Source organism: Gallus gallus, chromosome 2 (assembly GCF_016699485.2).
Source record: "Gallus gallus isolate bGalGal1 chromosome 2, bGalGal1.mat.broiler.GRCg7b, whole genome shotgun sequence".
In the NCBI taxonomy this organism is placed as follows: Eukaryota; Metazoa; Chordata; class Aves; order Galliformes; family Phasianidae; genus Gallus; species Gallus gallus.
The window spans coordinates 44,695,112-44,710,116 of NC_052533.1; the positions used below are offsets into that span (position 1 = coordinate 44,695,112).

General features: G+C 40.1%; 1 protein-coding gene across 37 annotated transcripts in view; it reads right to left on the reverse strand.

The window, feature by feature from the left end:
* CLASP2 (cytoplasmic linker associated protein 2) overlaps positions 1–15,005 on the reverse strand; it is a 137,403-nt gene that overhangs the window by 111,259 nt on the left and 11,139 nt on the right. For 35 of the 37 annotated variants that reach the window (XM_040682898.2, XM_025147229.3, XM_040682799.2 and 32 more), the window contains exons 3-6: positions 6,369–6,472; positions 2,987–3,078; positions 2,593–2,668; positions 1,302–1,399 (exon numbers count right to left, since the gene is read on the reverse strand). In XM_040682898.2, the coding sequence (XP_040538832.1) occupies positions 1,302–1,399; positions 2,593–2,668; positions 2,987–3,078; positions 6,369–6,472 (370 nt within the window). Of the gene's footprint in view, positions 1–1,301; positions 1,400–2,592; positions 2,669–2,986; positions 3,079–3,782; positions 3,901–6,368; positions 6,473–15,005 lie in introns of those variants that run through there. The other 2 variants (XM_046923484.1, XM_040682838.2) reach the window with 2 other exon arrangements.

Genomic DNA, 15,005 nt, shown 5'->3' on the forward strand with positions numbered 1-15,005 from the left:
CCCTGAAGTGTAACAATCGTTAAATAGATGAGAATGCATACAATTTCCCATTCCTATAGGCAGGACAAACATTTTTTCCAAAGAAGCTGAGCTCTGCCTGGATGTGAAACAATACATTTAATACCATTCTCCTACGATAGTATTTCAATACCTTATAAACCATTAAAAACTAAGGCTAACAATTTTTAGAGGGTTCTCATGAGCCACAGAATCCAGCCTGATATCCTGACTGAGCCCACATAGCAGATACAATCAGCTCTCTTAAAATAAAGAAACACAATTAGGACTCAGACAGCAGTGTTATGTCAGTTTGTATGGGGTTAAGATTTTTTGGTTTTTTAAGTGCAAATGATTTTAATGGCAAATTTGGAAGGTCAAGATCTGTCTGGCTTTCACAATGAAACAAATGCTTACCTCCGTAGCAACAAAACAATGGCTACTTTTATTTCATACAAACTAAGCTACACAAAACGCAGACCAGCCTTTGAAGACTTGAGTTACTCAGAAGGTAACTGATGAAGTAACCATTTTCAAAACTTCATTTCAGCTTTTGCATGAAATATCCAGTGCTGGCACGTGTACCAGACCAGCTTCCACTCCTTCAGAGTAGTCCCTTCTCGCTGAATCCCAGAATTTCAGTTCAGAATTGGGAAACAGCTGCCTTTCAAAGCAACTATCTCTAATGTAACTGCAGCTCCTCTGCTGTGGAAAGGCTTCTTCTGATGCGGTTAGCAAAAGCAAGGGAGGACATCTGTCATTATAACTATCTTCAGGAAAGAAAAGACTTGTTGCAGGGTTCGCCATACTTTCATTTCACTTCCATGCATGTACGCATGCTTCTCTCACACACACACAGCGCATGGAAAGGACTGAGTTAAGTTCCTCAGTTGTGACTCTCTACATTCAAGTTAAATGTAAATTCTAGAGTAAGGAACATGATAAATATTGTCAAGTATTCAAGTATTTTTCAGCTATTTCCCTACTGTTTAGTGTACTTCTCACTACACCCACTGTATATGTGTATATATATATATATATATATATGCATAATTTTGATTTATTATTATTTTGTAACTATTTTACAGCTCTCTCTTTCTCCTAAAATCAGGGAATTTTAAGTGCTGAACGTTAGGCTGCTCTTGGTTATAAACCCACATGCCTCTTCCAAGCAGAAAAGACTGTAAAAGGAAGGTCAGAAACAGTAAGCACCACAATATCCTGGGTCAATTTTATGTTCTGATTAAAAAAGAAAAAGTAACATGAAGCAGCTCAGCACCACAAAGTCAAAACCACTTGCTCACCTTGCAGGAGGAATTCCTCTTTTTGTAAGGTCTAGTCGTACTTTCTCCCCCACATGTCTATAAACCTCCACAATGGCTAGTATAGCAGCATCTCTCACCTGTGAAAGCCAAGTTTAAGTTATTATTTCATTTCAGGATTTCAGAAAGTGAAACAACATTTTGCTGACAACCCACTAATCTGCCAGACCTGCGCGCCAACTCATTTCACAGAACAGTTGAAACAGTGAGGATGGAAGGGAAAGGAAATACGACTGTTATTTCAAGATGGTATTTGCTGCGACTCAGAGCATCTCCAGACGGTAAATGAAAAATCCTAGAAATAACAGCTCTGGAGGGAACTTCTGGGAATGACATAAGAATAGTATCTGTGGAAACACGTGCTTTCTTTAGGACCTTATCACACCAGGCAACACTTCCAAAAGATAGTCCCCATACTCAGTCTTCACACCTCATCATCTTGCTTTGATCACTTCCTACGTGCAGCAAGGACCTTCTAGAAAACTAGGCATCCAACAGCCTACAAGAGTGGGCCAAAGTGAACAGCATTTCCTGAACTTCTTTGGAAGGAATTACGTGGTTTCACATAAGAACAAGAAGGGGAGTAAGAACATCTAGAGTCAAGGGAAAAAACGATTACTGCAAGAGATGAAGTGCCTTTTACAAACATGTAAAACATAATTATCACAACAAAAACTGACAATCACACGTCATATTCCCTATAAAGAATTTCTGGAATACCCACATACTGTCCTTTGTAGCAGTTTGCACTAAAACCAGAACTGCTCTATCAAGATATAAACTACATCTTCACTAATGGGAAACAAACAAGACAAAATCTTAACAGATTTTCTCCAGAACTGAGAAATGCTATCGTATGTATAAGAGACAAAGACTTTGATGCACCAACACGGTAAGCATAAAAACAAGTTGTTATTTGCTCATCTCCTGCCAATGCTGCCTTCTTCTTTACTATATTCTTAATATTCCCCCTAAGTCACAGCTTTAGAAAAATCAAGAGACAATTTAACCATTTCCATTTGAAGGTTTTCTGAAGTTCAACAGATGTCATCATTATGAACTACCATCTTGATTTTCACTGCGGATGTTTTTACCTATGTAAGTTGTTTTTTTTTGTTTTGTTTTTAACTACATGTTAAAAAAATAACTACAAAATAATGATCTCTCGCAAAGCAAGCTTAGCAGCTTTTTTTTAAATGCCTTCATTTATTTCGCATTCATTCTTCTCTCTAAATATGGCTGCTGAAGCACCAGGAAGTGATGAAACACTTACCTGACTATTTGAGTCACCAAATGCTGCACACAGATGTGGTACCAACTTGCTGAGACTTAACGGCTGGGCACCATAACTGGAGAAAAAGAAAAGAAAAAAAGAAAAAAGTATTTTTCTGGCAGAAAAACGGAAAGTGGATCTTTAGCTTAGTACTGATAAAATACAACCATCAATTAAGTTCCATCTTTCTCTTACTAGTCCCATGCTTAGTTCTGAAAAAGAAAATATATACCTTCAGTCTTTCTTTTGGAAAGCTTACTGGTCAAGTTGTTCAGATTTTTCCCATTTATTCTTCTAACTGAATCAGACTTCCTGAAGTATTAGTTTCAGACAAGAAAGGACAATTCAGAAAAAGGATAGAATCCTTATGTCTCCATAGAAACAAAAAGCTTACATGTTTAAGGTTGCAATAAGACACAAACACACTCCTTCTCGGGATCGGTAATTCTTGTGTTTAAAACCAACAGCAAGGCGTTCCCAAATGTACTATAAAACAGAAATAATTGTCTTTGATTACCAGGAGCACAGCACAATGTAATTCTATCCATTTTCTATAACTACATTCGTAACACTTACAAAAAATAATGCAAGACAGGTCCATCGGAAAAGTAAAGACACTGGGCAGATAAAATTAAGTTACAAAATATGCAGTAACAAACACAGTACAGATTATTCTTAAGCTAAAAACAGTTTGAAGGAACATTCTTCAGAAAGCTATGTATTTGTATTGCTTGAGAAACAGCTTTAGAAAAATATACAGAATTGTTACAGTTGCTACACACAAACATTAACATTTCCAACTAGGGACTCGAGCAGAAGTTGCTATGTCTCTCCTGCTTCACATTGTTTCCTGGCCAAGATTTCCTCTCATCCAGTTTAGCTTGTGCTTATCCCCACTCCTGCTGTCCACTTCTCTCCTACTTCTGCTTTAAATTTACTTCTTAATTTTTCTGTTAGTTCTTGCCTATTCATTCTACTTTCTTAGCTTCCATTTTTGTTCTGCTTTCACTTCTCCTTTTGTGCTGGTGTCGCTTTCCGTAGTGCAATTCTCTGGCTCGCTAAGCCCTCGGTTACCTTCCTGCCCGTTTGTTTCCCGTTGCCTTTCACTGTCCAGCTCATCGTTTTACCTCTCTGTCTCCCTGTCAATCTCCAGCAGCATAGAGCGTAAAGAGTGTAAACGCAAAGCTTACGAGACATGGGATTCCCAGTGGTACCTCAGAGCGGATGCACAGCCCCAGAGTGCAACTCCCCCAGCTGCAGTGCTGCCATTACAGCCGGCGCGGCGCGAGCATCCGCGGCAGCGTCGCCTAGCAATGGCCGCACTGTGCCAGCAGCGCATCTCGCGTGCAGGCACCACCCTCCCTCCTGCCCCTGGAGGGCTGCAACTGCGATGTACAGGGACTGCATAACATCTCCTAGATACCGATGACCGTGTTTGGCTTTGCAGAAGGAATACAAACAGCTACCGGTCAACAAAGCAGGTGGTGAGAAAACAGGGAATGCTGCATCATTTGCACTGATGAGAAAGCACACTTCACAGCAGACATAACATGTTCTAGCTAGAGCCTACTCGATCACTTGGATCCATCTCGTGGTTTGTTTGTGTGTCTTATACTTCATCACACTCTGAAAAAAAAATAACCCTAGACAATCAGAATATAGCTTGCCAAAACCGCACAGCTGAACAGTAAAGAACAGGATTTTACAGAAGAAAACACCCCTCCAATTAGCCCGCTGTACAGGAGAAATGTGAAATAAAGGAAATCCCCCTGCTAGGTGTGCAGAAACAGCCAGAGAGGCAACCGTACAAAGAAAGAAAGCAGACTGAAAAAAAAATTCAGTCTTTTGCTATTAAACCTACTGAGAGTACTGAATCCATCTAACCAGAAATTCAAATGGCTTCTAAGAAATTTCAGCTCTACTGACTTGCTAGCAATCTTCTGTGCCAACCTCTCTTCATCCTATTCGTGCATTAATACTGCCTGTATTCTTATTTTGATGGTATCCTGCACATAAACAGCCACGTCGAGCTCTTCAAAACAAAACAGAAAACACCACAACACAAAAAAAACCCAAACATTAAAAATGAGAAAAAGGAACTGACAACAGGACAAATTTAGTACTATTCAAGAACACAGCAAAACAAACCAGAGGAGACGATCAGGAAGAAACTTACAAATTTTATCCCCCAAAAAGGTTTCCACCCAGCTCCTCCAAAGGGATGTTTCTCTGCAGCAAAGGGAGCCTAAAACTCTGTAGGAGGCACAGGAAAGACTCCTCTGTTTTGGTCCTTGCTATGATGATGATAGATGCTTTTTGTTCAAGTATTTAATGATACGTAAAAGCTATCCTGGGAGCTGACACCTGAACCATGCCTCCTCTCACTTACACATTCTGCTCCTTGCACCCCACAAATCTTGTATTCTTTCTTACACCGTGGGTAAGCTTCAAAGGGGAAGCTTCCTCCTACTGTCTTAGTATACAGCCTAACAACAAATGTTCCCTTTGGAAATGGAAAGATGGACCAGTAACCATCAGTAACCATCAGTAACTACAACTTGTTCATCGGTAGGGCCCAGGCAAAATCAGCGCAACCACTCTCTTTACTAGCGACTGCTTAAGGGCAAGTGTCTCCAAGATGCAATGCATCTATCCAAATGCTGTTACTGTAGAGTTGGGTGCACCTCTAGGTCTGTAAGAGAGACGCTTCAGAGTTACTGAGCAACGAGCACTTAAGCATCAAGTACTGTGACATCTCTTGCCAATGAATATGATCAAAAATAAACGAGTGAGTGGATAAAGGCTAGGCTTCATGGATGACACTGCAATACTCTGATACCTAAATCCTGCTTGGATCTCTAAATTTCTACAGTTGTTTAACTTGCAGTATTTTTGTACCAGCACACAAACCAAGCAGTCAGGAACAGTTTTCTCACTGCAGATGAAGTCTGAAAAATCATAATCCCTATGTACAAACATTCAAACTTCTATCTATGAAGAAACAAAGGCAGGAATTAGCAAGCAGAAAAACTTCATTTTGGTTCACAAGAAATAAGACACTCCCTATCACCTTCTGCATTTAAACTCAGAAACGTATCTTTTTAAGAAATTAGGAACTCAAATAACTGTTTCTCCTGACAGCCGGGGTTCTCAGAGCTCCAAATGATGTCACTCCTCCTAACGTCCTGTTAAGCATTCACATTTGTCAGTCTCACTGGGTAGATACACCAGACTTAGCACTTGGAAGCCGTACAGTGCCAACAGCTGTAGAAAGGTTTGCTGAACTCAAACTTCAACATACGACAAGGCAGAAGGAAACATCCCCATCTGAGTTCGTCAAAGGTTCACACGTCTGTCAAACATGTAGAAAGCTAGATGTTCTAAGTTAGAATGCACCATCTGAACTGTTAGACTACTCCTACTTGTTCAGGCACAAAGTAAATTTTAAATTCTGAGCTAAATAAACTTACTTATTCCCATTGCACAAACTCAGACACAGGAGGTTGTTTCCAGCATTTAATTAACAAAGTCCTGCCGCATGACATGAAAACATCTACTCAGAATTAGTTACAATATGCAAAAACTGCAGAATTCTGCTGTGCTAGGTTTTTATCTCCAGCTGAACAAAGCATCACTCTTAACCCATTAAGAACATCTTTAACGTTTACTTCACTAACAGTCACTATAACGTTATGATAAATTCAAAGTCAAGCTCATGCTAAAGTAATATGCTCAATGGAGACCTACATTTGAATCTATATAAAGTGAAACCATACCATGGGCGGTGCTGCCTCATCCATCAACTTCAATATGAGATTCTGTGCTTGCTCTCGAACTTGATCTTTGGCATCTCCCATACGATCTATCAAAGGCAGGAGAACTACAGGAGAGAAAAAAGGAAAAAAAAAATAAAAGAAACACTTATTCACTGAAGATTTTCAGATACTAAAGGGTATTTTCTCAAACAGGTGTAAGGTGTACGTCATTCAAAACTAAAAGCTGACTGTAAGTTGGCCAAAGTATTTTCAACTCTGAAACGTATTCCTGAATCCGTTATAAAAAACTAACAACAAACGTGCTGAACTGCAATTGAAGAACATGGACTAAAACATAAAATAAAGCTCCCTGTCTTAAGAACTGTATGAATGAATTCCATTTAACCTTCAGGAAGTATGCCATAAACTTCTGAATGTCTGGCTTCTCTGAAGAATAATGCTAAGACCCAGGGAATGGAGGGGAGGAGAAAAAAAATAGCATATTGTCAAATCACTGGGATTTTGCTATTTAATTATGAAAATGCAACATGTTTTTAATCCTCCTTTTCACACAGCTTGTGGTAATTCAGTCTTATCTCAGTAGAAGTTACTGCTTTACAACAAAGCGTCCTCAGATGGTAGTATTTAACTAAAATTACATCAGAGCTGATTGATTTCACATCCTACAAATTAGAACTCATTAAAAACTGAAGAACGTGAGAAATCTTTGATTTGCTTGTGCATAGAGAGAAGTTAATAAACACACCTGACAAACAAATTAATGCCATCTGATCATCAGGCAAGTTACAGAACGAACACTTTGATCAGCGCTGTGCAGGACGCCCTGCTGTACTGCCTTCCCGCCCTCTGTGTGGGGCCCACACGCACACCCCGATTCTTCCAACCCCCAGTGCTCTCAGTACCACTTCTTCAAAGCAAGCAGCAACAACACTGAGTGCTCTGCTTTTGCTCAGGCCTTTACAAGGGAGGTAGAATTGGCAGGGACGTCACCTCCCACTTAGCTCCCTGGGGACAGAGCTTTTAGAGGCACTATCAGTACCTGAAACACAACCTGGGAGAATGAGTGTCACAGGCAAAGGGTAACATTTACCTCTTAACAGCTCAACCTCCTGCGTTAGCTTTTGTTTCTGATCTGATTCACAGGTTTCTAAGAGCTGGAAGCAGCAGGGAGGTAATCCTAGCCGGAGCTCTTACTCAACACAGATCACGACACCGGCTTTGTAATTGTCCTCCAAATCAGTATTCCACTCGAGCAGGGACCAAGTTAGCAATTACTGGGTCATTTATTTCAAACTTGAACGCCAGCCTAATAGTCACCACGAGTCTTCTGGAGACTCTCATATTCCAACACCAGCTCACAAAGTTACACCTAAAATCTGCCTTTGCTGTGTTTGGCGTTGCATTTACAAACACCGGAGAGCCCTTTACAGCTGCTGCTTGATCCCTCTCTCAGCCACTGACTGCTGTTCTCCTCACCAAAGATAGAACTCCATCCCCCTACTTTTTGAAAGGAAGATACGGAACAGTTCTAACAGAACTCGATGATATTATAATAACGAAACAGCAGGGTTGCCAGCAAGAGAAAGGGAACAGAATCATTCACTCTGAATGTCTCCTCAGTCCTCTGCTCCTACATAATAGAATTAAAACCCACAGCTGCCTCCATAGCTTGATATTATTGGACAAATGCATTGCTCAGGTTTGAATTTTTATCCGACTGTATCTGAACATTTCCTAATAGTTCTAATCTGAACACTTAATTCACCTGGCCGTGGATACTGCACTGACACCTCTAGCTCTCATTATGCAGCTTTTGCATTTTTCCTCTATTTTCTCTTCCCCTTTTCCTCTGAATAAGTCAGTATAGCTGCCTTTGTTTTACACTTTGAAGGGCTTCCCCCCACATCATATTTTGTGAACACCACAGAAACACCCTGAACATGAGAAGTCAGTTTTGGGAGTACACAGCTGATCCCTCCTAAACTCCCTGTATATTTACTGGTTACCTTTTTCCTTCCATCAGTACCTCTCCTGACTCTTTCCAGCACTTCTCAGCTGAACTGCAAACTGCACCATCCCTCACTGCTGAGGCCCACAACGCTCACCTGACTACTGCGCAGCTCAAGGCAACTCTTGCTTTACAAAGAGGGAAACAAAACCAAACAGTGAGCTGCTCCAAGGGAGAGAAGCACAGCGAGTGCCAGCCCTGTTGGAGCAGGGCTCTGTGGTGACTCATCGGCAGGCTGAGTCAGTTCATGGAGCTGCAGATACCAGGCTGAATGCACTAAGACAAGCACACAGAGCAGCTACTAGAAGAGGCTGAACAGAGATGATGAGGTCACCGCGTTAAACTAAGTGATGACACAACCCACAGATCACTAAACATGCCAGCCATTGTCACCCAGCTGGCTCTGGCAGAGGGACTACCTACTGCAAGAGTTGTTCAAGGGCCCATAAGTCTGCAGGCTTCATCATTCCCACCCTCCTACCCCCCTCCCACATAGGGGGAAAAAACCATAGGAAATGACTTCCAGTTGGTTGCCTATGGATAAAGTTTCAGAATGCTCACCTAGAACAATTCAAGTTCCTAATGCCTCCATCACTTTCTTTCCAGATGTTATAAATGTTTAGTGAGAGCTACTTATATTACCACTTCTTCTGCATTAGTGACAGAAAATAGCTGGAAGGTGTTTGCTCTCATTTCTCCAGATAAGTGGGAAACACATCCCTCTACGTAAACATTCTTAGACCATTCTCAAGACACTTGGCTCCCTCTCCGCATCCTGTTTTGCCCCTCTCTTTTCCCTTCCCTAAGCCTCCTTGCCTAGCTTTCACTCAGTGCCTCCTGGCCTCTTCTTCCTCCATGCAAGTCCCGTCCAGCCAAGACCGCAGAGCACAAGAAAATTTGACTTCTTAGCAGAAACCTCACCTAAGCCCAATTACAGCCAAACTTCAGAGACTACAGCTCAACACAGGCTGCTACCCTACATCAGGATAAGCCAGCACAGTTACTAGAAAGCAGCAGCTTTGCCTACTCACTATCCCAGCCCTAGTACCAGTATTTGCCTGTTCATAAGAAGAACTGAGGACACGCTCACACTCCATGAAGATACACAAATATCAATCAAAAGCAGAAGCTACCAGATACGTTGGAACAGAGCAAATGGGAACAAATTATGGAAATTTTTCAGCATTTTGGTAAATACTGGGTATTTGTGCACTGAGAGTTTACCAAAAAACTTTTTAATTTAACCTGTCTCTCTCCCTAACAAGAACAGTTTAAGACATACTTGCAATACTGAAGTTCCTGCATTAGAAGATGAGAGCACTATTACTTCCCAAAGAACAGAGATGACCAGAAAGAACATCAATGAGAACAATGCTTTCATCTCCCAACTTTATTCCAAACACAACTGAACAATCAGTTCAGGCTGACTCTTTAAGTTTTATGCTTTCTCATTAGCATTATCAACCTGATGTTCTTCTTTATGCCGCAATGCAAACACATGCATTTGGTAATTTCTGGCCTCAGTCTGCCAACTAAACAGTCTCAAATTGATGCTGGAGTTACAGGAAGGTGAAGATGGAGAAGCAGCATCATACGTGAAGGCAGTGTTCACTGAGTAACTTGGGATATTACCACCTGAAGTATACAATGTCACATACAGCATGGATTCATGTATTCCTATTGCTTGATACTTCTTCCACTAGGTAGTGGAACATGGACATGATTTAGCAGTGGGTTGTTAGGGTAGTATGGTTAGGTTGCAGTTGGACTTGATGATCTTTAAGTTCTTTTCCAGCCAAGCGGTTCTATGATTCGATGATTCTAGTTTATTTAAATCTTTTCAAGTGGATTTGGAAAACTATTACAGCTTTCTTTCTTTTGCTCATTTCTGTTGATACTCAGGAAAACATTACACTAAATTTCAGAGACGCTGATTCCATATGCTGAGTTGCTGATTACTCTTTGCAGAGCCAAGAAGTACCGTACCCCATTCTCTTTGCCCTCTCACCACATCGTATGGTCAGCCTCCATCACTACCAGCCATTCCAGAGATTTTCCTGCCAAGATTTCTGCATTGTTATAAAAAGATTTTAGAATTTTCATAAGTGAAGTAAACTTAAAGATGTCAGTAACTGTATTCTACAGTACATGTTAATTCTGCCTGACCTATCTTCACCTAACCTACTATCTACAGCTGAGTTGCTGTTTATACATTTTCCGAGTGCATAAAGAGTCATTTTGGTATTATATCCCTAACAGCTTGTTATCCAAATGGTTTCTTTTCCATTGTTTGTCTTCCTTTTCTTGGCTCGGTAAACCTAAATAAAACTTCATTTATACCAACTCACATAATGATTTTATCAATGCTAGTTGGACAGCATATGCAAGATTTGGGGCCAAAACCAGCCTGTAGAGTCAGAGTACAGCCCTGGGAGATTAAATATTTATTTCCTCTACAGGGACGGGAGATAATAAACGAGTAAATCACAGAAGTCAGTGCCTAGAATGGCACTCAGTTTATTTTTAAAAATTCTGAGCAGCTTAACTGTATGGCCCCCGCAGCAAAGAATGCCACAGGTAGCACAAACAATTTTCTTCTGTTAAACTTTAACAATTGTTCCTTCTGTTATGACACAGTTTTTTACTCCGTATTATTGCTCCCAGCTCTCTCTTTCTTCCTTTTCCTCCTGCCCACTGCACTTTCTAAGTGCCCCTTCTATGCAGACCCTCTCCTGCCTACCCACGTTTCTATGAACCAACTTCAGATGGTCCTTGTCAGCTCCACCAGAGTTGGAACAACATCACTAATAGTAAAAACTCTGTTACTAACAAGTGCATCTTCTTGTTTCATACGTTAGAAGAAAAGGCCTTGGGGACAGAAACAGATTAAACTTAGGCAGCGGTGTCTGCTAGTTTCTCAGAAATCCTGCCAGTTCAGGGAACAGCACTAAATGGCTGCCGGTATTAGAAAGAAGGAGGGGAAACAGCCGTACTGGCAATTCAAGCAGAGTGTTTTTCTGTGAAAGATGTACAGAAGCAAATATCTCAGAGGCTCTGACAAGGCCAGCAATATGGCTGGTCTGACAGCACAAAGACTGCTTCTAAACAAAGAATCTTTAACAGGCTTTTGGATGTAAGAGGTCCACTAAGGCTTCGCTGTTCCCCCTCTGATGGACCTCAAGAAGTATGGTCCAGAGCAAGAGAGTTCAGTCAGGAGATATTTCAGACATGAACACCTCTCTGCATCTCTCCAGGAGCCAAGACAAGCATTAATGGGATTAATTAGATCTGCTGTTCATCATCAATAACGGAGAGAAAAAAAAAGCACACATTTCTTTCATGATATAACCATGAATCCATCAGGGTCTCAGCTCCAGGAAACACAAGAAGAGAGCTTAAAGTCCAAAGAGTTTTAAGAGGTGCATTAGATGTACAAGTAAACTATAAAGTGGGGAACTAACATTAATTAGAATTGGGTAAGAAAGGGAAACGGAGGCTACAGTTTGTCAGCTCTACCCTACTGACACTGTATTTTTAAGGGTCATACAGTGAAATGCCCACAGTAGCAAACAGATGGTACTCCAACTCAGAGCCTATCAGCATTGATCACTTAAATAAAAGCCATTATGATCACATGGAATTATTGTTTTTTAATAAATACAAATTCCAGTGCTAGCTGGACAGGAGGTAAAGAGCATTAAAGATCGAGTTGTGGGTGGTATTTTGGTTTTTGTAATAGCATTAGGGAATGCATTAGCAATAGGAACCAAGACGAAAGAAGTCACAGACTAAAAGAGCTATGGCCATTAGCAGTGATCACTAACCATACAGGGAAATGAAGCAGATTTAAGGTTCTAATGAAATGCTGCAGAAAGTTCATCTTCTCTGAAATTCGAAAATATGAGCCACTTAAAACATCTGTTCTGGAGGAAAAAAATACAGATAACTGAGTCTCCCTTTGCAGCCTTTCCTAAAAAATAAAATAAAATAAAATCAACAACTATTGTTTAAAATAATCCTACAGCACATATCCAACAGCGTTCTTCCTGAGATTACTAAGCAGCAAAATGAAAAGCCGAAGTCAGAACAGCTGACATGCATTTACATGCAACCAAGGTATCTTTGAGGCAGGCTTCTCTCACATCAATTGAAAAAGAAAAAAAAACTTTATCTTTTATGAGCAATTTGATTTAATTTCAGAGTTTAGTCTCACTTTGGAGGTCAGTCACACTTTGAGCATAGACTTGGGCCAGAGGAACTCACAGGTCCCTTCCAACCTAAATTATTCCAGGTTTTATATTTAGGTTTAGGCTTACCCCACAGCAGACCTCGGCATTAGTTTCAGCATTTCAATTCAATTAATAAAAATCTGAAAAAAATAAGTCAGTCCATAAAACCTGAAAGTAAAATGTTTTTCAACATAATACATGCCCATGATATCTCATCCTAAGACACTTCTTGATTTTCATGGTAAGGAGGAAAACATTTTTCCATACGTCATTAAATCCACCTACTGAACAGTCACACTGCAATTAAGCTGCAATGCTTAAGCCCTTTCTACCCAAAGAATGTCATTCCATCCAAAACTGTTGTTCACTAACTGGGGAAAAAAAGCAAAAATTAAGAACTTGGACATCAACACTGCTATTACATACACTCACAAATACACATCTATGTGCATTTGTAAAGTACATGTATGAATTCATACATCCATAAACAATGTGTGGTTTTTAAGCGTCATATTTTTCTCTTAAGTCATAGGTAACTAAAACATATGTGAAGACCTCTTATAAGACTTTTATGACAGTGAATGGCAACATAATATCATAGACTAATGTACAGTTCTATACATCAAGAAAAATATATAACGATATATTTAAACTGAAACATTTCCTATATACTTTCCCTGAACCTTTCCTTTTAATCTTTCCTCTGTAAATAACAAAGTAATTTTGAATCAATATCACATTAAACTACAATCCTTTTTTCTTGTTTTTATCCAATGCAGCATGTGACCTCAGTTCATACAATAGCTTACAACATGAAAAGCTATGATTACCTCATAAGACATCATCTGAAATTCATCTCATAAACAACAACAAAAAAATCTCTGAATTACTGATCACTTCTGTGTGTCACACACTGAATATTCTGATGGTGGAAATCCCTGGTGATGGCACTGGTTTAGAAAAACACGGTATAAACAGTGCTGAAAAGAATTAGATAGCAGATTAAAAATAAGTGGGCTGTTGTGGTTTTCCCATCTTTATTGTTTTAATTATTTTTTTTAAATCAGAGAACTCTCAGAATCCATCCTCATGGAATACTACAAGATAGATGGTATCAGCAGGTTCCGAATTTCAGAAATTTATGGACAATGGGCTGATAAACCGTTGCCAAAGAGATAAGGCACAACATACAGTGAGTGGGGATGTGAAAGCAGTAAGAGGTAACAGACCACAGATGGAAGCCAGGCCCCACTGAATGAACCACTGCATCTATGTCTGCCTCCAGCTGGCATTTCTTACACCACTGCAGTCAAAGGACTTAAACCTTTTCCAGGAACTGTATATAAAATAGGGAAAAAAAAAAAAAAGAACAAATAACATTTTTTCAGAAACTGTTCTCATAAGGATGGGCTGGGAAACAGAAGAAGGAATGGGGGCAAAATAACGTTCACTTCTTTAGAGAAGAAAATTACTTGTTATATACGGTATTTTAATAATTGATGCCTTCACCTGAGAAAACAGATCGTGACAAGGTAATTAAGTACTCTTACGTAATCTCTTTTAATCACAGAACAAGCATTAGTATTAAATAGTGAAAGATGGAACACTCAAATACTCCTTAATCTGCTCTATTTCTCCAGAACACAGCCCTCGAGTCTTATCAACTAACACATAACCTGGCCATTACTGCTTGTAAAGCAATTCACAGCAACTCTAAGTACTACCAATAAAATCTAAATTGTTGCGTCCAAGTTCGTAGAACAGTGATGTCAGCAGCAGGGAGTGTGTGATGTGGCTCTTCATAAAAGGATACCACCTTGGAAAAAAGCTACTGCAACACTGGCTTGTTTCTTCTGAAAGTGAATGAAGTCTTGCCTCTCGTCCACAAGTCTGTACATATGTCCTGGGCTGCCCCATCCCAGGTGCAGAAGTTGGCACTTGCTTTTGTTCAGCTTCGTGCACTTGGTGACTGCCCAGCTCTCACATCTGTCAAGATCTCCCTGCAGGGCCTCTCTGCCTTGAAGGAATCACCCTCAAATCACCCAAAAAATAAAACTAGGGAGCATGCTGTTACATGCAAATACAGAAATCTCTGAACAAGTAGATTAACAGGCCTGGAAAGGTTTCTCCCTGGAAGACAGCAAGAGAAAAATGTAGACGGAGTTGACAACTAAAGACTGGAAGTCTGCAGATCTACAAGACAGGATTACCCATCTCCTCAAATAAATGGTTGTGGAAACTTTGTAGAAGTTTCTGGTGAAGAAAAGTAACTTTTTTTTTCCTACCTCCAACCAATTTTCATCATCCAGCTACAGTGGAGAGGCTATACCATCTAAAACCCTAACCAAAGTAGTTTCTTCTAGCATCTGTAAAGAACCTCCTGTACATAAAATTAGTACA